Here is a 24,311-nt window from a genome sequence, read left to right on the forward strand (position 1 = left end):
TATGTTTCCAAAATGCTGGACAATCAGGTACTTATTAAGCTCACAATAGCACCCAAATCATGAGCTCACAACAACATTTATTGAAACTAAAATGGTTACATGTACATTTCTATCATAGATTTGGTTAAAGACTGCTCAGGCAGTAACGGCACACACAGTGATATTACTTAAACACAGTTAATAAAATGCAGTGCACACTAAGTTGACTCTGTGTCAGCTATCAATAGTATTGGGACAGATTCATCCAGGAGTTGGCAAAACCTTACTTAAGACATTCTTTTGGCGATTAAACATTAGACATTCTTTTGGCGATTTGGGATGTCCTCATGTTTTGCAATAAATATTCCAGAGAAAGGCAAGAATGTCTCAGAATTTTGAAGAATAGGCTTGAAAGAAGTTTCTGTAGGAAGTATTTAGGACATAGTGGGAGAGGTCAGTGTTGGCTTTTTAAATACTTGAAAGACACTGGACTCATCAAGCGGATTAGTACTGCTATAACGGACTGATGCAGAAGGTGGCAGCAATTGGGCAGCGCAGTCTCATTTGAGGGCGGGCACTAAAGGAGTAAAATATGACGCATATGACATAATTTCTCTATTTCCAGGGACAGAAACACTGCACTTTTGTTGTGTGTTGGGGGGGGTGTGGCTGGACATTTTGGTGTTCTTTTCTTTTCTTTGCTCTCCAGGTGGTATGAAAACTGATTTGTCTGTGGAGAAGGTGCTGGCTGAAGAGTCCTTCACCCTCATCAACATTATGTTTAGCACCTGTGAATGGTGCTCACGTGCAACCTTAAAGACTTTCAGCTGAAGCAGATAATTGGATGGCGTTCTGCATTTAAGCCATGTGTGATTCAAGCAGAATTGCCGGGAACCTGACCTTGTGATGTTCGTTTGTGAGACACTGAGGACCGCGCCTGGGTTTGACACATCGTGCCTCTGAAGGAAGAAGGGTGAGGGACACATGCTGTCAGCACACATCAGAGGTGATTAATTATTTGACTAATTGTTGATAGTAACTTGGTATTTTGTTACGCAGTATATTTGAATTGTGATGAGAGTTGTGCAGCTCGCTTCTCACTGCCGTGGCGTACGGACCGGTGATCCTCCACCTGTTGTGAGAAGCTGCTCATTTGCATAAAGCTTAAAATACAGACCTGAATGTGTTGCTGATGGTGTGTGTCTTTTGAAGGATATTGGTTGTAACTGCTGACTTACCTCACCTCTTCTATCCTTCGCAGAGAGTCGGTTTGTCGTGTCCACCTGGGGGGTGTTTGGCGGTAACAGTGAGTCTAGAAGCGCCGGGCTTCGATCCTTTTGGGCGCTGGAGAGCGTGCCAGCCTTCACTCCACCAGAATGACGCTGTTTTAGTTTCTACACTTTATTATGCACCAGAGTGTTATGTGTCGACGCGGGTTGAGGAGCGGACCTGCGTCAGACGGAACCCAGCGCTACAAATAACCAGAAAAGCGGTTCCAAAAACAATATATTTATTTCACCCACTGGTGCATAAAAAGTGTAAAAACGGAAATAGCATCCTTCTGGTGGAGTGAAGGCTGGCACGCTCTCCAGCGCCCAAAAGGATCGAAGCCCGGCGCTCCTGGACCCACTACCACCGCCAAACACCCCCCAGGTGGACACGACAAACCGACTCTCTGCGAAGCATAGAAGAGGTGAGGTAAGTTAGCAGTTACAACTAATATCCTTCAAAAGACACACACTATCAGCAACACATACAGGTCTGTATTTTAAGCTTTATGCAAATAAGCAGCTTCTCACAACAGGTGGAGGACCACTTGTCCGCATGCCACAGCAGTGAGAAGCGAGCTGCACAATCCTCATCACAATTCAAGTTTACTGCGTAACAAAATACCAAGTTACTATCAACAATTAGTCAAACACTTAATCACCTTTGATGTGTGCTGACAGCATGTGTCCCTCACCCTTCCTTGCTTCACGGGCTCGATGTGTCAAACCCAGGCGCGGTCCTCAGCGTCTCACAAACGAACATCACAAGGTCGAGTTCCCGGCAGTTCTGCTTGAATCACACATGACTTAAATGCAGAACGCCATCCAATTATCTGCTTCAGCTGAAAGTCTTTAAGGTTGCATGTGAGCACCAGTCACAAGTGCTACACATGATGTTGATGAGGGTGAAAGACTCTTCAGCCAGCACCTTCTCCACAGACAAATCAGTTCTCATGCCACCTGGAGAGCAAAGAAAAGAAAAGAACACCAAAATGTCCAGCCACATCCCCCAACACACAACACAGAGGATGAAAAAATAAATTGTTTCTGTTATTGGAACCGCTTTCTGGTTATTTTAGCGCTGGGTTCCATCAGACGCAGGTCCGCTCCTCAACCCGCGTCGACACATAACAACTTTCTTTGAGTTTTTGGGCAAATTACATGCAAACAAAGTGAAAATGCAAAGAAAACGTGACGATGTGGTGGAAAGTGGACATGTGTTGCAGTCTGTTTATGACCCGGAGCTCAAACATGTCGAGACGGTTGTGAAGGCGAGAGAATGCAGCTACTCTGGTTAGCTGTGTGGGCTAACACAAACATGACCGCTCCCATTTGCCTCGTCTTCCCTTCTCCACTGGGAACCGAAAAAACTGCACTTATCGCGACTGTTTTGGCGAAACACAACAGTACACCATTTTCCCGTTAGAAATTACGCTGTTTGTGGAAGAGACTAATCCCCGGGCGGAGTCTGGGAGTGTCAGCTCAAACCATTTAGAGGATGGGGGTTTTACCAGCGAGTATGCTTTTAAGTTTACCAAGCTGGGCTAAAGGGTTTGTGCTGAAACTCCCAGACTCCACCCAGGGATTCTCTGCCATGTTTGTGCTGGCTGTCCCCAGACGTAGTCAAATCCTGCAATTTCATGTAGGGGTTCAAATGAGACTGCGCTGCCCTATGCAACAATAAGGATACTGGCTGCCGTTAAACATCACAGAAGAGGAGAGGGTGTGCTTGATATATTACACAGGGGTGTGTTTTGAGGTTGGCGCGCAAATAAAAGTACTTAATTTACTCATATTTGATGTCAGTCTGGGTAAATCGTCGGACTCGGCCCATTGAGTGTTCAGCTGATTTCCTCAGCGAAGTATGCATGAGACAAAAACAAATGTGTTTTTGTCATGTGAGTGTTTGGAGCTATCTCTCCCCTGTGCAAAAACTGCTGAAGTTTGATGGCATGGAGATGTGAAAAAATTTGACTTTGCTGCTGGGAAAAAATGGTAAAATAAACAGAATTTTGCAAATATTTGTAGGGACCCCACCGGGCCATCATTTTATAAATTGTACTGGTGTGTAGTGGCCCGATATTGGGCAAACCTGCCGCCAGGCCAGTGGGCAAATGGCAATGTCGAGCCCTGTCAAATAAAAAAACCATCTTGAGATGACGTTAGAGTATAATGGAGCTCTAATAAGAATATCATCTTATTCTTATTCAATTGAGAATATAATGGTGCAGTGCAATTATTCCATTGTCTGGAGAAAACCCTGGTACTCTTAATTTAATTTGTTAAAAGATAAGCACAAGCTGAGCTTCATGCCATGTCTGCATTAACAGTAGAAACTGGATTTTGGTGATGTTGTTAGTCAGCAGTGCAGATGGTTTGGATGTTTACACCAGCTTCTCCCATGTAGACAAAAAGGCACATTTTTAAGCTTGTGCAAACACTTTCATTTATTGTTGCAGGTAATTTATACACTAATGTGCAGATTGTTATGAATGCTATATTCCATTTATGCTAATAAATCATATACACTTTAGACATCATATAAATCATATACACCATGGCTTTAAAAGAATAGTGGTTGGCACATTTTATTAGGCTGTGACATAAAGAAGATGCAGCAGCTGCAATATGAGTCACACTAGCAGTTTCCTGATGAATGATTTACAAGTCTGGGGAAGGTAGATAATACAAGATTCAATTATAACTTAAAAACTAAATCTGATGCAAAAATATCAAGTTTAAAGGTCCTGCAGTTTCATTAAAGCATCATGAAGATGAGGGTGTATTCAGAGAGTGCAGTACCCACACCTGATGTTTGAGTCTTGCAAATTAATTCTTTGTGGCTCAGTGTTACCAAATATGATTGTGTGTGGCATTGATATTTCATCAAATCTGTCCAAACTTGTACCATCTAATCCTTGACTAACACACAACTCTTCCACCATGTTCAATCCATACTGGCTTCAAACTCACTTACTCATCTTCAACCACTTACTCCAATTAAGGGTCACAGGGGGCTGGAGCCAATCCCAGCAGTCACAGGGTGTGAGGCAGGGTTCACCCTGGACAGGACGCCAGTCTACCGCAAGGCCACATACAGACAAACAAACACATTCACACCAGCACGACGCACACCTACAGACAATTTAAAGTTTCCAATCCACGTACCCTACATGTCTTTAGATGTGAGAGGGTGTGTGTGTGTGTGTGTGTACATATATATAAACATTGGGTCCAAATATCGATAAAATCATACTGCCCTTGGTTGCTCTTCATTCATTCCACCATTCCATTATATTTTGGTCCAAACACAAAATATTATACCCATAGATGCTCCACTACCTGTGGCTGTAAGGTGTAACTGATGAGGTTAATCAAAATAATACTTTAAGCTTTTATATGTAGCATAGATCTTTTTATTGTTGTTTAAAACTACTTTTTTGAATTTTTATTTCCCTCTAAAACATCTGCCTGTTATGTTTGAGTTAAATTTTAAATGCTGAATTTTGCAATTTTCTACATATCATGAGCCTGGCTGAAACCTTTTTGGCAAGGTTAAAGTGACTGTGCACAGCAAATTATGACCTACCAGGTCGATACTCCTCTCTGGCTGCATTGATCTGAACCTCTGTCTCAGCAGAAATGCATAGTTTCTGAGTGACCTCTTCTGCTGTACACTTGGTGTTGCTGAGTACAGTAATCAGACTCTCGTCATCCACCAGCGAACCCTGCAAATCAGGAAAAAAAAGAAAACACTATTTATGGAACTCTTATAAAAAAGGTTCAGACAAAGAATGAATGAATGAATGAGAGATTTATTGCCACTGTCATTACAAATGCAACAACAACGAAATTACATTTACACTCCAATTACCACAGAATACAGCAATTATTCCACAATTATTACTTGTTTACCGTAATAATGGCACACATCAAAATTAAAGACAACACATATACATTTGACATTGTTTATGTGCTCTAAACTTGAAGCAGTCCATCATCCGAATTGAGGTAAAGTGGGTGAAGGCCACAGCAAACGTGACTTGCGCCGCCATCAGCTTGGGGGCGAGTGGCATGAGCGGGAGCCGGGATGGGGTGTGTGGTACGGAGCAGGAAGGGAAATGGAGCATGCTTCCATCTCTGTCCATGTGTGTGTCAGTTCTGTCTGTGTGGGAGTTAAGTAAAGATAAGGGCAGCCAAATGTTCACCAAGGCCATAGACATTCTTCTGGAGGACAGCATCGGACATTTTATCCTTCAGAGGCTGATAAGCCTGCTGTGTTTGTGGTTGAGCAGTGAAAAACACTTTTACAGTTTCACATGAACAAACCAGATCCCAAATTAAGAATATTCCCGGGTCTCTGAAATCTTCTGCAAGGTGCGCATCTGCTCCGATATGTCATCCAACTTGCGTCTAGGTTCACGGCTTAGCGCAGTCTGAGAATGCATCACCTTGCCCAATTCATTAATCATGACGGATAGGTGAGGGGTCGTGGTTCTGGTGGCAGCCGTCTTTTCTGGTAGGTCAGGGCAGCACATAAGCCAAAAAGTACTCCTACCATCCTCCTACCCTCCTACCGTGAAACCAAATATAAATAAATCCTTGACGCCTTCCACAGAGAATGGCGCAAAACATGCAATTCGCCATGTCTCCCAGGCGTCAAGAACATAGCTCGCAGGGTAGGTTCCATCTGGGTACACAGGGTCCCCCGGCCCTGATCTTCTTGTAGAAAAAATGGTGTCAATAGCATTCAGAGACCAGCTGATGAATTCCATGGTTAATCCAATATAGTCTGAAGAATTCACGGTCTGGTGAAGTAGGGATTTTGAAGGTTGGAGCAGAGATAAGGGAGAGAGGAGGAGATGCGTCCGCCCTCACCGGAGTCCCAAGCGTGTCTCAACAATGTCTCAAAAATTCTTTTAATATTGTAACTGACTAAGATTGCCAGGACTGTCTTTAACAAATAAGGTGCAACATTTCAGACAAACAAGATTTTATTTTGATTGATTTTGATTGATTTTATTTATTTCAATCACCACACTCATGCAATAACAGAAAATAAATGAATGAATAGATAAAATCAAACAAAAAAGGAAAATACATAAAATACTGACACATGTAGCTGAGCCAAACCCATTTATACCGTGTCAATACTAAAAACAAAACATTTCTATCAGACTATGAACAGTAATACAAAAACAATCACCATGAATCACCAGTACTGGTGCATTTCAATTTCTTTTACCATTTTGAATACTTTAGTGAACCTTGTAACTACTTATGATAGATTTTTTTGTACATTCTTTTCAAATGATTTATATTGGTGCTTTGTTTGAGCTCCAGCTCCAAACTGTTCCACAAATCCACAAGATAAACATCAACAATATCAATCCTAACTATTCTTTGTTCTCAGGTGCCTGTGACAGTTGGTCAAAAAATAAGCACAACCCATATTCCATAGTGGCATCCTCCTCTGTCAAGACAGCAAACCAGTTGTACAAGACTGTGAATATGCAGTAATACCTCACCCACCATTTTATCTGGTCTGACTGTTATTGACTACAATGTTTTTTTTAACAAATTTAAAGAAGCAGCTATATGGATCAAGACTTGATTATTATTATTATTATTATTATAGTCTCAAAGTGGCTGAGCAATTTAAGGGTCAGACTTTAAATTTGTATGAGGGTAGGCTGAAAAGTTCTAAGGCTCACTATAATGCAGTTAATGCATTACTCCTTCATGGGGAGCCTTAGAACTTTTCAGCCTACCCTCATACTTGTAATAAGTGCAGCTTATTCGTAGCTTTGGAGGCCAGGCTGGGCGAATTGGAGACTCGGCTCCGCACCGTGGAAAATTCTACAGCTAGCCAGGCCCCTGTAGTCGGTGCGGACCAAGGTAGCTTAGCCGCCGCTAGTTCCCCCCTGGCAGATCCCGGGCAGTCGGGAAAGCAGGCTGACTGGGTGACTGTGAGGAGGAAGCGTAGCCCTAAACAGAAGCCCCGTGTACACCGTCAACCCGTTCACATCTCTAACCGTTTTTCCCCACTCGACGATACACTCGCCGAGGATCAAACTCTGGTTATTGGCGACTCTGTTTTGAGAAATGTGAAGTTAGCGACACCAGCAACCATTGTCAATTGTCTTCCGGGGGCCAGAGCAGGCGACATCGAAGGACATTTGAAATTGCTGGCTAACGCTAAGCGTAAATTTGGTAAGATTGTAATTCACGTCGGCAGTAATGACACTCGGTTACGCCAATCGGAGGTCACTAAAATTAACATTAAATCAGTGTGTAACTTTGCAAAAACAATGTCGGACTCTGTTGTTTTCTCTGGGCCCCTCCCCAATCAGACCGGGAGTGACATGTTTAGCCGCATGTTCTCCTTGAATTGCTGGCTGTCTGAGTGGTGTCCAAAAAATTAGGTGGGCTTCATTGATAATTGGCAAAGCTTCTGGGGAAAACCTGGTCTTGTTAAGAGAGACGGCATCCATCCCACTTTAGATGGAGCAGCTCTCATTTCTAGAAATCTGGCCAATTTTCTTGGATCCTCCAAACTGTGACTGTCCAGCGTTGGGACCAGGAGGCAGAGCTGTGGTCTTACACACCTCTCTGCAGCTTCTCTCCCCCTGCCATCCCCTCATTACCCCATCCCCGTAGAGACGGTGCCTGCTCCCAGACTACCAATAACCAGCAAAAATCTATTTAAGCATAAAAATTCAAAAAGAAAAAATAATATAGCACCTTCAATTGCACCACAGACTAAAACAGTTAAATGTGGTCTATTAAACATTAGGTCTCTCTCTTCTAAGTCCCTGTTGGTAAATGATATAATAATTGATCAACGTATTGATTTATTCTGCCTAACAGAAACCTGGTTACAGCAGGATGAATATGTTAGTTTAAATGAGTCAACACCCCCGAGTCACACTAACTGTCAGAATGCTCGTAGCACGGGCCGTGGCGGAGGATTAGCAGCAATCTTCCATTTCAGCTTATTAATTAATCAAAAACCTAGACAGAGCTTTAATTCATTTGAAAGCTTGTCTTTTAGTCTTGTCCATCCAAATTGGAAGTCCCAAAAACCAGTTTTATTTGTTATTATCTATCGTCCACCTGGTCGTTACTGTGAGTTTCTCTGTGAATTTTCAGACCTTTTGTCTGACTTAGTGCTTAGCTCAGATAAGATAATTATAGTGGGCGATTTTAATATCCACACAGATGCTGAGAATGACAGCCTCAACACTGCATTTAATCTATTATTAGACTCTATCGGCTTTGCTCAAAAAGTAAATGAGTCCACCCACCACTTTAATCATATCTTAGATCTTGTTCTGACTTATGGTATGGAAATAGAAGACTTAACAGTATTCCCTGAAAACTCCCTTCTGTCTGATCATTTTTTAATAACATTTACATTTACTCTGATGGACTACCCTGCAGTGGGGAATAAGTTTCATTACACTAGAAGTCTTTCAGAAAGCGCTGTAACTAGGTTTAAGGATATGATTCCTTCGTTGTGTTCTCTAATGTCATATACCAACACAGAGCAGAGTAGCTACCTAAACTCTGTAAGGGAGTTAGAGTATCTCGTCAATAGTTTTACATCCTCTTTGAAGACAACTTTGGATGCTGTAGCTCCTCTGAAAAAGAGAGCTTTAAATCAGAAGTGTCTGACTCCGTGGTATAACTCACAAACTCGTAGCTTAAAGCAGATAACCCGTAAGTTGGAGAGGAAATGGCGTCTCACTAATTTAGAAGATCTTCACTTAGCCTGGAAAAAGAGTTTGTTGCTCTATAAAAAAGCCCTCCGTAAAGCTAGGACATCTTTCTACTCATCACTAATTGAAGAAAATAAGAATAACCTCAGGTTTCTTTTCAGCACTGTAGCTAGGCTGACAAAGAGTCAGAGCTCTATTGAGCTGAGTATTCCATTAACTTTAACTAGTAATGACTTCATGACTTTCTTTGCTAACAAAATTTTGACTATTAGAGAAAAAATTACTCATAACCATCCCAAAGATGTATCGTTATCTTTGGCTGCTTTCAGTGATGCCGGTATTTGGTTAGACTCTTTCTCTCCGGTTGTTCTGAGTTATTTTCATTGGTTGCTTCGTCCAAACCATCGGCATGTTTATTGGACCCCATTCCTGCCAGGCTGCTCAAGGAAGTCCTACCATTATTTAATGCTTCAATCTTAAATATGATCAATCTATCTTTGTTAGTTGGTTATGTACCACAGGCCTTTAAGGTGGCAGTAATTAAACCATTACTTAAAAAGCCATTACTTGACCCAGCTATCTTAGCTAATTATAGGCCAATTTCCAACCTTCCTTTTCTCTCAAAGATTCTTGAGAGGGTAGTTGTAAAACAGTTAACTGATCACCTGCAGAGGAATGGTCTATTTGAAGAGTTTCAGTCAGGTTTTAGAATTCATCATAGTACAGAAACAGCATTAGTGAAGGTTACAAATGATCTTCTTATGGCTTTGGACAGTGGACTTATCTCTGTGCTTGTTCTGTTGGACCTCAGTGCTGCTTTTGATACTGTTGACCATAAAATTTTATTACAGAGATTAGAGCATGTCATAGGTATTAAAGGCACTGCGCTGCGGTGGTTTGAATCATATTTGTCTAATAGATTACAGTTTGTTCATGTAAATGGGGAATCTTCTTCACAGACTAAAGTTAATTATGGAGTTCCACAAGGTTCTGTGCTAGGACCAATTTTATTCACTTTATACATGCTTCCCTTAGGCAGTATTATTAGACGGTATTGCTTAAATTTTCATTGTTACGCAGATGATACCCAGCTTTATCTATCCATGAAGCCAGAGGATACACACCAATTAGCTAAACTGCAGGATTGTCTTACAGACATAAAGACATGGATGACCTCTAATTTCCTGCTTTTAAACTCAGATAAAACTGAAGTTATTGTACTTGGCCCCACAAATCTTAGAAGCATGGTGTCTAACCAGATCGTTACTCTGGATGGCATTTCCCTGATCTCTAGTAATACTGTGAGAAATCTTGGAGTCATTTTTGATCAGGATATGTCATTCAAAGCGCATATTAAACAAATATGTAGGACTGCCTTTTTGCATTTACGCAATATCTCTAAAATCAGAAAGGTCTTGTCTCAGAGTGATGCTGAAAAACTAATTCATGCATTTATTTCCTCTAGGCTGGACTATTGTAATTCATTATTATCAGGTTGTCCTAAAAGTTCCCTAAAAAGCCTTCAGTTGGTTCAGAATGCTGCAGCTAGAGTATTGACGGGGACTAGCAGGAGAGAGCATATCTCACCCGTGTTGGCCTCTCTTCATTGGCTTCCTGTTAATTCTAGAATAGAATTTAAAATTCTTCTTCTTACTTATAAGGTTTTGAATAATCAGGTCCCATCTTATCTTAGGGACCTCGTAGTACCATATTACCCCATTAGAGCGCTTCGTTCTCAGACTGCGGGCTTACTTGTAGTTCCTAGGGTTTGTAAGAGTAGAATGGGAGGCAGAGCCTTCAGCTTTCAGGCTCCTCTCCTGTGGAACCAGCTCCCAATTCAGATCAGGGAGACAGATACCCTCTCTACTTTTAAGATTAGGCTTAAAACTTTCCTTTTCGCTAAGGCTTATAGTTAGGGCTGGATCGGGTGACCCTGGACCATCCCTTGGTTATGCTGCTTTAGACGTAGATTGTGGGGGGGTTCCCATGATGCACTGTTTCTTTCTCTTTTTGCTCCGTATGCATCACTCTGCATTTAATCATTAGTGATCGATCTCTGCCCCCCTTCACGGCATGTCTTTTTCCTGGTTTTTTCCCTCAGCCCCAACCAGTCTCAGCAGAAGACTGCCCCTCCCTGAGCCTGGTTCTGCTGGAGGTTTCTTCCTGTTAAAAGGGAGTTTTTCCTTCCCACTGTTGCCAAGTGCTTGCTCATAGGGGGTCGTTTTGACCGTTGGGGTTTTTCATAAATATTGTATGGCCTTGCCTTACAATATGGAGCGCCTTGGGGCAACTGTTTGTTGTGATTTGGCGCTATATAAGAAAAAAGTTGATTGAAGTTGATTGATACTTATCCGCTTTTGGACTCCAATGTACATTTGGAGTTAAAAAAAGTGTCAGGTAGGAAATACACTGGAAACAGTGTTGTTCATTACTTGAAAATATTTGATGGTGTATCAGGACATTCTTGCCTTTGTGCTGGTGAGTCTGTAGAGGAGGTTGTCCTCCAATTCTTGCATCTTTCTCTTGTTGGATGTCACATCTTCCATCAATTCTGTTCTCTGATTCTCCAGTTCCTGTCATTTAAGCAAACATATAAGGATCATAGAGTCAACTGCATAAAATGGTGCTATTAAAAAGCAATTCAAAAGCTGATTTTTTTTTCTTTCTTTCTTTCTGAATTCATCCTTATGGGCTGTGGAAATGCCATATACTTTACAAGTAACAGAGGCATACATTTTGAGAAAAAGTGGTCATTGTAAGCCAATTTGCAAATAAATGACTCAATAAAACCACAGAAAGGATGTCTGTGGCAGCTCAGAGTCACGTTTCTCAAAATTCATTCATTCATTCATTTTTTATATTTATTTTCAAACTATCATTAACATCAATGAAAACTATGAATAAAAAAAGAAAATCAAACCTTCAGGTTGCTCTTTAAACTTTAAATGAAACAAGAAACGTGAATTAAGAAACTGGTCAACCTCTGCAAATGTAATTAACAAATATATTAAAATAAAACAACATACACACGTCCAATTATTCATAATTATTTTCTGTCATACGCATCTTCACATGGTATTCTAACATTGTGCAACATTTCACTGTAATCCACAAAGTCATCTCGGACAAGCTGCACTTATGGGATCAATATTGTAAGATGTATCAATTAAACACAAAAAGTTGAGTTCTCTTTCCTTAAAGACATTGTACTGCAATTATTTTCCTTCGTGCACATCTCCATGTGGTATTACATCACTGTGCAAAGTTTAAAATCCAGTTTAAGAGGAGTTCTGCTTACAAGATCAATATCAATGTGATGCTTCAGTTGAACATAAAAGTCCAATTATTTCCCCTTGATGATGTTGGACCAGAATTATTTTCCTGCGTGACCATCTTTACATAGTGTGCTACTATTTTGTGATGTTGCAATGATCTCTCAGATGGACAGGGCAATTCTAGCATAACCCCCAAATTTCCGTTTGGGGGTTGATATATTATTCTTACACAATTACTGCTATGAACTGATTCAAATCAAAACGCCTCTTCCCATATTCAGGGCATAAATGTGATCAACTAATCATCAGTCTGATGCAGGAGGAATGTCCAATATGAATTGCGTTCATGTCAAGCAATGATCAACTAATTTTAATTCAATTCATGTATTTATATAGAACCAAATCACAGCACGAGTTATCCCAATGTTCTTCACAAAGAAAAAGTCCAAACTACCCACCCCAGACAGCAAGCACATTGGCAACAGTAGTAAAGAAAAACTCCTCCTTGCATTTGATTACAAGAAGAAACCTCAAGCAGACCAAACTCAGAGACGAGACCATCTGCTTTGGCAATACTATAAATAACAATCAAATAATAAAAATCTAATAAACAAAGCACAACAAAGAATTGTCAAACATGCAAAGACAGAAATGATGGATCTGAGCATCCAGGTGCCAATAAAGTCCAATGTTCATATTTTCATTTCTCAATTCCAGTACTGGAATTATCCTGCCCATCCCATAGATCATTGAAGCATCATAAAATGGTAACACTCTATGTAAAGATGGTCATGTAGGAAAATAATTCTGGTCCAACATCATCAAGGGGAGATAACTGGACTTTTTATGTTGAACCGATGCATCACATTGATACTGATCTTGTAAGAAGAACTCCTCTTAAACTGGATTTTAAGGAAATTTTGTACAAAGACAGAATGCCACATGAAGATGCGTACGAAGGAAAATAAATTTCATCTCTCATATCATCACAGTCAGTGACAGTTCTCTTCATGATAAACCCCCAGCAAGGTCCACAAATCTCCAGTATCCCCATCAATTCAAGACAAAGTGTCCACTCAACTCAAAAATGTATTGTATTACAACTGGAAATGTGATTGTGATCTCTGAAAACTTTGGGGTCAAACATTAAAACCTGCCTTCAAACGTATCCAGGACTAACCTCTGGATAACCTGGTCATTCCACTTTCTTTTCACACAGTGGGCCTCATGTATCAAAGTTGCACACTTGTGGCGTAAATTTACGGTGTAAATTTGAAGTACACCAAAGTTGCCGTGACATGTATCAAGCAGTGCGCACCTGCCCATTTCCAGTGTACGCCTGACGCGACCTTGATAAATGCGGCGGGTGAAAACAATCGTAATTATAATAAACACGCCCATAAATATTCAGACGCCGCTTCAGACACACCCTCATTTTACGACATGGAAGCCAGGAAGACGGCAAAGAAAAAGAACTCCACCAATGACGACGCGTGCCAATAGAGCGTCAAAAGCGGCCGTCGCATCAATTGTTTTGTAGTATATAATCAAAAAAGTGTTACAGTGGTCCCTCGTTTATCGTGGGAGTTACGTTTATTATAGACGTTTTAAAGCTGTAAAAACCCTGTAAAACCACTTTATACACTTTCTCAATCAAGCATGAACATTTTCTCACTTTTCTCTTGTGTATAAACACTCTCAAAGTTCAAACCTTAGTAGAAAAATAAGACCAAACTGTTTTCAGGCCCAAACTTTGTTTGAGAAATAAAAATAGAACATTTTCCTATAAAAAATTATGATGGCTTTTAGAGCTAACAACTTTAATTTTAACGCTCAACCTACGAGGTTGGACACATAAGAAATTATTAATAGTGACTGACCAGTATTTCACAGATCGTGCCTCTGCGTCCTGACGCCACGCCTTTTTCCACTCACACCTGGCTGCAGGTGTCTGTTTCCAAGTGACAAACACAGTTAAGAGTAGTTGTTGGCGGTCTTTTTTCTTCTGGGCGAGAAGATTCTTATAAACAGACACGCAGAACACAGAACACTGTAAAAAAAAAGCATGCAAAATTGGACTAAAAACTCCGCGAAACAACGAGGCCGCGAAAGGTGAACCACGTTATAGCGAGGGACCACTGTATTCTCTTTTCACATGTCAATAATTCTTGACATGTGGATATTTGCTCGCTCAATTAATAAGACACGCCTAATTTTTCAGATTTCTTTATTCTTAAAATGTATTTCTTTATTTATTTTATTGTGACAAACGAATGGAGACGCCGAACCTGATTGCAGCACCGGCGAAGGGAATGACAACACTACAGTTGTAATTATCAATTTCATTGTCTAAAACGATCACACCACATAAAGTTAAGCTCAGCACTGCTCTGGCTCCAGGCTCTGGAGAAAAAGGCGAGCAGTACCTTTTTGCAGTCAGCGCTGTGGCCACGGATCGTGCTTGATAGACCAGCAATCCCGCAAAAGCGGGATTTGTATTGATTATTATGTAGTATAATCAGGAAAGTGTTATTTATGTAACATATGCATTGATTTGTATAATGGCACTGTTTATCATGTTGATCATTTTCATTTTTATGTGGATTCCAGTGCTGGTTCATTTTGGCGTATAATTTACACCACCTCTCGACCTGGTGTATATTTTCAGCACAGTGTACGCCAACGACCGCATTGATAAATGCCAAGTGGCGCAGCCGTTTTGGCGTACACCCCATATACGCACAAATATCACCGTACGCACGTTGATACATGAGGCCCAGTGTGATTACAAACAAAGTGGGAAGTGTTAGGTCACGGAGTGGCATGAAACACATGTATTAGACTGTCAACTGTGATAAACAGCAAAAGGTTTGGGATCCATGAAGACCACTGAACATCGAGGAAATGAAAGAGAGACTAACCAGAAAAAATACTACTTTGTGCTTCACCACCAAATGAATCGCTTAAACTAAAACGCTATCATTTCATGTAATAAGAAGTGCTGCTGGTCTGCACATCTTTCTGTCACTCCATAAATTCAAGTAACTGTATTCCTCCAGCGGCAAGAAATAAAATGGAACTCACCTATAATCTGCTACTGGGAAACATAAAAACATATGATAGACCATAATGTTGGCTTTAAACTCCAGACAACATACTGTCACTGTAAAGTTACAATCCTGGTCATAAGTATTTGGAAATTTCCCATTTCCCCTCAAAGGAACTGAAATGAAATGATCAATATGTGCTTGGATTGCACACTCTGAGCTTTAAATAAAGGGGTTTAATAAAAACTTTTAAATAAACCATTCTGGCAGTACAGCTATTTTATACCCAGTCCCTTTATTTTCACAGTCCAAAAGTAATTAGACTAACAATTCTAAATATAAGGTTTAACCATTACTTTACAGTAAGTTTTCTATAGACAAGCCAAGGGGTGGATCCATGAATATTTCCAAGTCACTGAGTAAGTCTTGGACTTAATTTACATCAGTCATTAAAATATTAAAACAGCATTGTACACTCTGTGTGGAGTAGGTACTTCTCAAAAACTGCGTGATCGCACAAGGAGAATAGTGAGGGAAGCCACCAAGGTATTCATGAAAAATCTGGAGTTGTTACAGGCTTTCACCCTCTTTAGATTGAAAGCCTGAAAGATTTAGACACCAGTTATACAACTTCATGGTGGAGAGGCACACAGAAGGACCTTCACAGAAGACATCAACACAAATTGAGGTTTGAGCCATGTCCTTTCTGACAAACTGTAGCTGAAATTTCACATCATTTTTTTGAAAAAAATCCTTTGTGCCACTTATCCATGAAGCTGTATAAGTGATGATGCAACATCGTTTCCTTCTTGTATGGTCACTCACTATTTACTCACCTACTCCAGACATTGATTTATCCTTTATTTAACCAGGTTAGTCCCATTGAGATTGAGACCTCTATTGCAGACGTGGACAATTATGAAGTTGCCAATTCACCTAACCTGCATGTCTTTAAATGTGGGAGGAAACCGGAGCACCTGAAGAAAACCCACACAAACACAGGGAGAACATGCAAACTCCACAAAGAAAGGCTACGGTTGGGAATCAAACCCATGACCTTCTTGCTGTGAGGCAACAGTGCTAACCGCTAAATCACCATGCTGATATATTTAGCATATACTGTTTGTATTCCTTAGTAACTGATGTAAATGGTGTTCAAGACATATTCAGTGACTTAGAAATGTTCATGTATCCATCCCCTGCCAGGACTAAAGAAAACTGGCTGGAAAAGTGACTTTATTTGCATTAACAATGATCCTTATATTTGGTTTCTCCAATATTTACAGCCTTTGAAAATGGAGTGTCTGTGTATAAAAACAGCTTTCATTCCTTAATAGATAATACGATGTTTTTGTTAAATCTCTGAATGTGTAAACTACAAGCACATCTTGATTTTTTTCATTCATTTCATGTGTAAGCTGCTGGATGCCTTGAATTTCCCTCTGGGATCAATAATGTATGTATGTATGTATGTATGTATGTATGTACGTATGTATCTATCTATCTTTAATCTTCATTGTGGTGGTATACGGGGGCAACATAAATAAAATAAAATATACAAAAATCTGCAAGAATATGGCTTTTATATTCTGACAACATAAATGCCTATTAATATTTTCCACAGTTACAATTGCAGCTAATACACAAAGCCTGCTGGGAAGCAGCAATTAAAAGTTGCCAGTATAAGGGAGGCGTGATACAGAGACAGCGAAGAACCAAAGAACAATGATGGGCCTGTAAATGCTGCATGAATACCATAGAAATATCAAAACTACAGTGCTCGCTTCAACTTTACTGTGATTAAATCCAGACAAGAAGCCACAATCACAGGTGAGAAAATGACACATGACGGTAGTTGTTTGACAATTACAATCAATACATCCTCTGCTTTCAGCAGCCCAAAAAGAATCAGTGAAGATTGTGATACTTTGCTGTGTGTCTTTTTGTGCACATGTGGTGCTTCTACAAATTTATACTATTTCTGGAAGTGTGATTGTGCCTCTCACATTGTGTCAAAAGACTGTAATGATTACCATGTTCTGTTCCAAAGGATGAAAATAACCTCTCAGTTTTCTAAGACAGAGAAAATGAGGTGCTGAAAAAAAGTAGCTTTGGGAAGTTTTACTAAAATTGAAATTTGTTGGGAAAAAAAAGATGCAACAATTTAACAGCACAAAATAATTGTTTGAATAAGTAGCTTAAAAAACCCCAGAGCAGTGAGCGATTGCATTTTCATTGCTGTCAACTTGTTTTTACCTGTTTTTCCATGAGAATGACCCTACCCAGCAGCTGGTCCTCCAGTCCTCTTATGGTGACAGTGAAGTCAATGATGGAGGTGCGGGCACTGATCTCAGGGGTGTAGGCTGGGTTTGGCAGTTTAGTGGTCACATACAACTTGAAGCCATCCATCACATCCACCTCTTTATCACCCAGTTTCACCTTGCAGAATGGATGAGAAAGAGAAATAATATCAACCACAAATAAAGTTGATGTTGCCAAGACAACCAGCCATGGTAATGTATATTTAGTTAATGTTAAGCCTCAGTCACACATTTATGCGTGAAATTTTTTTTGAACATTTCAAAATTCTCTGTGCACAACAGCACACATCGGCACCCCTCTCGTGTCCTGTCTGCACCCATTAAAGATGAGTTTACTCTCCAGCATGACACAGGTCATGCTAGTGCATGAATCAAAGATATGCTCGTGTCAGGGGGCCGTAACAGTGCAACTGATAGCAAGCAATAACCTGATGTAGACATCAGCATATAAATGAAGATTCTGCACATGTTAATGGTGGTATTTAAATGAGCCACTTGTAGTTATGTGCCTTGTATCACTTTGCCACATAACTGAGCATGCTCACATGCTGGCAATTTAAAACAAGAGCCATCAGGAGATGGCACATCTCCCCACAAATCAGTAATACAAAGTGTTGGGGGATCACCCAAGTACACGCTTATGCTAAACATGAATGAAATTGGTCATCTGGTTCTTGAGATATCACACAAACAAGGGTGGTAGTGACAATATCTTGAATATCTTGCTGTGACCTTGAAATTGACATCAAGGTGACTGTAATCGACTAGTGTCATGGGATCACGTAAATACACTCATGACTGAAATTGGTCAACTGGTTCTTGAGATATCATGCTAACAAGAGTGGCAATAACAATTTCTTGAATATCTAGCTACAACCATAAAATTGATCCCAAGGTCACCATAATTGGCTGGTGTCGTGAGATCACCGAAGTACATCCTTATGCTAAATATGAATGAAATTGGTCAAGTGGTTCTTCAGTTATCACACTAACAATAGGGATGCACCGTTCCACATTTTTTCACTTCCGACCCAATTCCGATACCTGAACTTGGATAACTGCTGATACCGATACTATTCAGAAACCAGAGCTCTGTTTGCTTTAATATTATTATTACCATTATTGTTGATTTGTATGAGGATATTTTGTATCCCCAGTTATACAGCTTCATGATGAAGTGGTATAGAGGAGGATTTTCTTAAAAAGAAGACCTGAAAGTTCAGTTAGAATTTGCCAGAAGGTACATCCAAGATGCAAGCCTAGATGTGCTGTTTTGGTGAAACAATTAAGAACTTTAACTTCTTGTTGGGTCAGTAACTGAAATTTCTTTGAACACCAGATGGCATACCCGCTACGAGTTCATGTACTATTCTTTTACTATTCTTTCTTGATCCAAAATGCAAAAAGTACTTAATTTAGCCAAATTTGAAGTCAGTCTGGGTCAGTCTGTTGTTTCGCAACACAAACACAGCATCACTTCACACGGAAAGATGGTGAACTGTTTTGTTTTCGGCTGCAATCACCAAAGCAGTCGCGAAAAATGCAGCTTTTTTGGGGGTTGCTAGTGGAGAAGGGGAGATAAGACAAATGGAAGCGGATGCATCGGTAAGTTTTAGTGAGATTTAGTGTGAGTAATGATAATGTGGCTGTCCCCGGAAGTATGGTTATTGCGTCATATGCTCTTTCCTTTAACCCCTTTATTGCCCACCAGAGACTACGCTGCCCCATTGATAAAGGACATGGTTTCAGTATGCCGTGCATTGGTGGTGTTACTGTGTTCAGAGAGCTTTTCACCTACATTGAAAAGTCTTTCTATATCAACCATTTTTCCATTTCATGCAAATGCACAAAGCGCTTTAGAACGATGCCTCACATTCACACCTTCACATTCCGCAACTTCAAGATTAAGAATCTTGCCATATTTTCATGTCTCACAGGGAATCATACCAAGGATTTTCTGGTCACAAGCCCGCTTCGACAATATCTGGATCATCACTTTTCCATTAACAAGCAAACATGTGCATGCAAATGTACAAGTACCCCCTCACCTTCCCCCATGAGGTACATGTGATGCGAATATAAAATGTTTACCACATACTATTCTTGAATTACTGTGTTCATAGTACCATTTTCCATTTTTCCTTGCAGACAGAGGTGAGCATGAGGACAGTATGCTCTTCAAACTATGTACACAATGGCAGGGCATAAAAAGATGGGGCATTCTTCAACCAAACCACATGGAAAGATCTTGATAGAATTATTGATAGAATTATAATAACTGGCAAGTTATTTAAAATTACTGTCATGTCTGACGTTATATAAAGTGAAAATATCAGATATATGTTTTAGTTTTAAAGTAATGTGTTAATTTTAAGGTTTTTGTGAGCACATGCTGTGCCCAGCAGTGCATTATGGGTAGGCTAGTCTAATCTCAGTATGTTCACGACAGGACAAATGCATTTCAGACACTCTGTTCAGGCTCCACGGACAACAGCATTAAACTCTAGTTCCTAAAACTCTCGTGAATATATTCTCTGGGTTTATAGACGTTATTGTATTTGCGTTTGTTAAATTCCACGCATCTTAAATGTAGCAGACATGGATTATCTGGGATTTTGTTTTGGCAAGTTTTTCAGACCTCTACTGTCATCTACTGGCCAGTAGTGTTCATGGCAGTATTCACCCTAAGTACTAAGCATCTGGGCACCAGTAGATGGCAGTGTTCTATTTATTTTGACCCCGGTTATATCAGATGGTTGTCAAATCAACTTTTTGGCTTTGCAAATGGCTTCTTTTTTTTTTTTTTTTTTTTTTTTTACAAATTAAGTTTAAAAACTAAACAAAACAACAACAAAAAATAACATTACAAGACAGCTCAGTGGTGTTTGCACAGGCACAGTGCGAGCGATTGGACGCTTGTAGCCCCTCAGCAGCAGGATAACCTCACGACGGCTAACCAGAATAATATCAAACAGCTTTGATTTTCATTCGACCATACGATCGGCGATCAGGAGGTGGTCGTGAGATGTTAAATGCAGCTTGTTACTCCATGTACGCTACACGATGCAGGACGTGCGATTAACCTGAAAGTCGGTCCAAAAAATTCTCGCACGAATGAAAAATCATCTGAAAAAGGACCAAAACTTGCACAGTGTAAAGCCAACATTTATGTGTCAAGACAATACTGAGTGCACATTTTACAACATCATAAAACGTGCGCACGGCACTAATAAAATGAGCGCACATTCTCTCCACATGCAAAACATTTTGCGATGACACTTCCAGGGCTCCATAAAAATGCCTGTTTTTACAAATAAAAAATGGAATATTTTACAAAAGCACATTTATCTGTAAACACACGACACACGTCACATTAACGTGTTGGTTTACATAATGAATGACTGAACCAATCAGTGTTTAGCAGAGGCACTTTTACCCAGAATCCTTTGCGATCTGTCTGTGTTTGTTACAAAACCTCAGAATTAGTGCATTATTCAACATTAAAAGATATATATTATATTTTAACTTTGTACAAATGACAGAACTGACATTAATGGAGTTATTCTATCGGTATTAATGTTATTTACTTATTGAGACTTTATTTTCCAAGACCTCCGCCTGACCGGAGCATTGTGATTGATAGAGAGCTGCCTCTGTGCTGGAATCCATGTAGTAAACAAGAGCTTCCAGCAGGAGCAGGATGTTCAAAGACAAAAGTGTGGCCTCATTGTTTGGGTCTGTGGTCACTTTTAATATTACTAGAAGCTACTGTGGTGTTAAAACTCAAATTCAGTTTATTAGTAGTTGCAAATGTACCAGAGACAATATTGGAATTTATCGGTTATCTGTAACGTCCGATACATTTTTGGGTGGTTTATCATTTTATCTTTATCAATGATAACTTTTCAGTTATCTGATTATCTGTTATCGAAGTTAATTTTTTGGTTATCTGTGCCCACCACTGCATTAGAGTTATATGCTATTCCAGTTACTGGGGTTACGTGGAAACACTTCTCTGCAGATGCCGTGAGCTGATCAGCACTGACATGAGTCTGTTTTCTCTGAGTGTGCTTTCTTTTGTTTTGCAGCATGTGATCTGACATTTGATCTGATCTGCATTTAATTACTCATAGCAGAATAACTTCTAATTACCCATCTGCAGATTTACTCCTGTAGCTCGTTACTGCACGCACGTTCACTCCTTCATCACACCAGGGTATTAATAGACATTAAAACTTTCCAGGAGATGATGGCAGAGACAGACATGGAGCGAGAGTACTGACACCTTTAATCAGGTCCCTCATTACATTGTCAAGAGGCTTTTAGTTTGATTGGTCCTTATATGCAATTCTGGGAGGAACAAATATATGTATAATAATGGTAATTACCACAGTGAGTGCATGTATGCCTACAGTTGTATGTACATGCTGTGTGTGTTTGAGAGGCCGTACATACATGAGGAAGAGTGGGAACTGCATTTTCAGCTTGTGTCAACCTGAGTAAAGAGTGTAGAGGTGATAATGAGAGCGAGTGAAATGACGAAAAGCAGACTTTCATTCTGCCTCTTTCACTCAGTTTGTGTAATTTGAATTGGAGTGTTTCAAAAAATACACTAAAAACAACAAATAAAAATAAAAAATAAAAATCTCAGCTCTGTTCTTGTGAAGTGCAGCATGTGAAATTCAGGGCCAACTGAATGAGAAAAGTGCACAGACAGATTTTTGAATGACTCACTTGTGTTTTGTGGAAATTATCACTGGAATCTTCACAAAACACATTTATGTGTTCAAGGAAAATTGCCTATTTTGAAATTTTAAATCAATTCACTGGGAGAGATACCAAATTAGGGATCATTTTTGCTAAGAATAACTCTACGTTTAACATAATGTTTGCAATTCATATCAACCCTGACCTTCAAGTAGCAACATGGTGATCTAACAACCATCCAAAATGGTGAACGTGGGTGATGAAAAGGAAAAACATTGTAATATCACATGTGACTGGAATTTGTGAGAAACTACAGAGTATTTTCAACACACACAACTTTTCTGTGTTTTTCAAACCAAGCTATACTATCAAATAAAAACTGGTTCATCCCAGAGACCACACACCCACAAGAGCAGGTTCAGTGCAGTGAGGAGTGCACTGAGCTCAACATCATAGAAAGTAAACAGTCACTCAACAAACACATGGTTCAACACAGGAGAGCAGGTCAGGACTCAGCCATCTACCTAGGTACCACCCTGCTCAGCGTGCCGCTCTCGTTGGAGCAACATCTCTGCTATTTTGGCATTGTGGGATAGCTGCTCACCCATAGATTGAGCTCGCTGGACTCCTTTTGTCACCCTGCACAGCGTGCTGCTCTCATTGGAGCGACAACATACAGAATGATAGATCTTTCAGTGCAGCTTCTTGTTCTTTAACATGAAGTTAACACCCAAATCTGTCATTGCCAACTTGGAAATGGTCATCAAAACATTACAAATGTATCTTTCTGAACTCTTCTGCATCAAACTCCATCATGTCAATGTTTACAATGTGCTTGAGCAATAACAGGTGAAGATGCTCATAAACTTTAAGTTTCTTAAATATTTATTACAGCCACTCTTAAAACTTCAGTTATCTTTATAATTTTATTACTGGTAAATTTTAGAATTGATTTAGATGAGATGTACTCATTATCTCACAGGAATATAACACAATTATCTGGGAACTACTTTTTGCGCAGGAATTCATCAAGCATGTCAGCTGCAGGAGCGTACTAACACAGAATACCAAGAAACTGGACAGTTGTTTGGCCAAAAGAAGGGCGTCCACGTTTAGCTTGCCATAAGCTAAACTAGTGGTGCTCGTGAGAGTATGCCGAGGTACATCTGGTAGCAGTGTCCATATTTTAGACAGGGAAAATGGCTGGTTTGAAAGAGGCATCTTTGTTAAAGTGATAAAACCTCTAAACAAAGGTTTCATCCTCTGAGGGAGTCTTTCCTTATCACTGTTGCTCTGGAGGTTAGTAAGGTTAGACCTTACTTGTGTGAAGTGCCTTGAGGCAACGCTGTTGTGATTTGGCGTTATATACAGTGAGGAAAATAAGTATTTGAACACCCTGCAATTTTGTAAGTTCTCCCACTTACAAATCATGGAGGGGTCTGAAATTTTCATCTTAGGTGCATGTCCACTGTGAGAGACATAATCTAAAAAAAAAATTCCGGAAATCGCAATGTATGATTTTTTAATAATTTATTTGTATGTTACTGCTGCAGATAAGTATTTGAACACCTGTGAAAATCAATGTTAATATTTGGTACAGTAGCCTTTGTTTGCAATTACAGAGGTCAAACATTTCCTGTAGTTCTTGACCAAGTTTTCACACACTGCAGCAGGGATTTTGCTTCACTCCTCCATACAGATCTTCTCCAAATCTTTCAGGGTTGGAGTTTCAGCTCCCTCCAAAGATTTTCGATTGAGTTCAGGTCTGGAGACTGGCCAGGCCAATCCAAGACCTTGAAATGCTTCTTATGGAGCCCCTCCTTAGTTGTCCTGGCTGTGTGTTTGAGGTCATTGTCATGCTGGAAGACCCAGCCATGACCCATCTTCAATGCTCTTACTGAGGGAAGGAGGTTGTTTGCCAAAATTTCGCAATACATGACCCCATCCATCCTCCCTTCAATACGGTGCAGTCGTCCTGTCCCCTTTGCAGAAG

At 40.0% G+C, this 24,311-nt stretch overlaps 1 protein-coding gene across 1 annotated transcript in view; it reads right to left on the reverse strand.

Annotated features, from left to right (window-relative positions):
• Positions 1–24,311, reverse strand: part of dnah5 (dynein, axonemal, heavy chain 5) — a 366,123-nt gene that overhangs the window by 55,477 nt on the left and 286,335 nt on the right. The window contains exons 72-74 of the mRNA XM_034175262.1: positions 17,547–17,729; positions 11,437–11,541; positions 4,837–4,975 (exon numbers count right to left, since the gene is read on the reverse strand). Of these exons, the coding sequence (XP_034031153.1) occupies positions 4,837–4,975; positions 11,437–11,541; positions 17,547–17,729 (427 nt within the window). The remainder of the gene's footprint in view (positions 1–4,836; positions 4,976–11,436; positions 11,542–17,546; positions 17,730–24,311) is intronic.

The sequence above is a fragment of the Thalassophryne amazonica genome, chromosome 7 (assembly GCF_902500255.1).
Source record: "Thalassophryne amazonica chromosome 7, fThaAma1.1, whole genome shotgun sequence".
In the NCBI taxonomy this organism is placed as follows: domain Eukaryota; kingdom Metazoa; phylum Chordata; class Actinopteri; order Batrachoidiformes; family Batrachoididae; genus Thalassophryne; species Thalassophryne amazonica.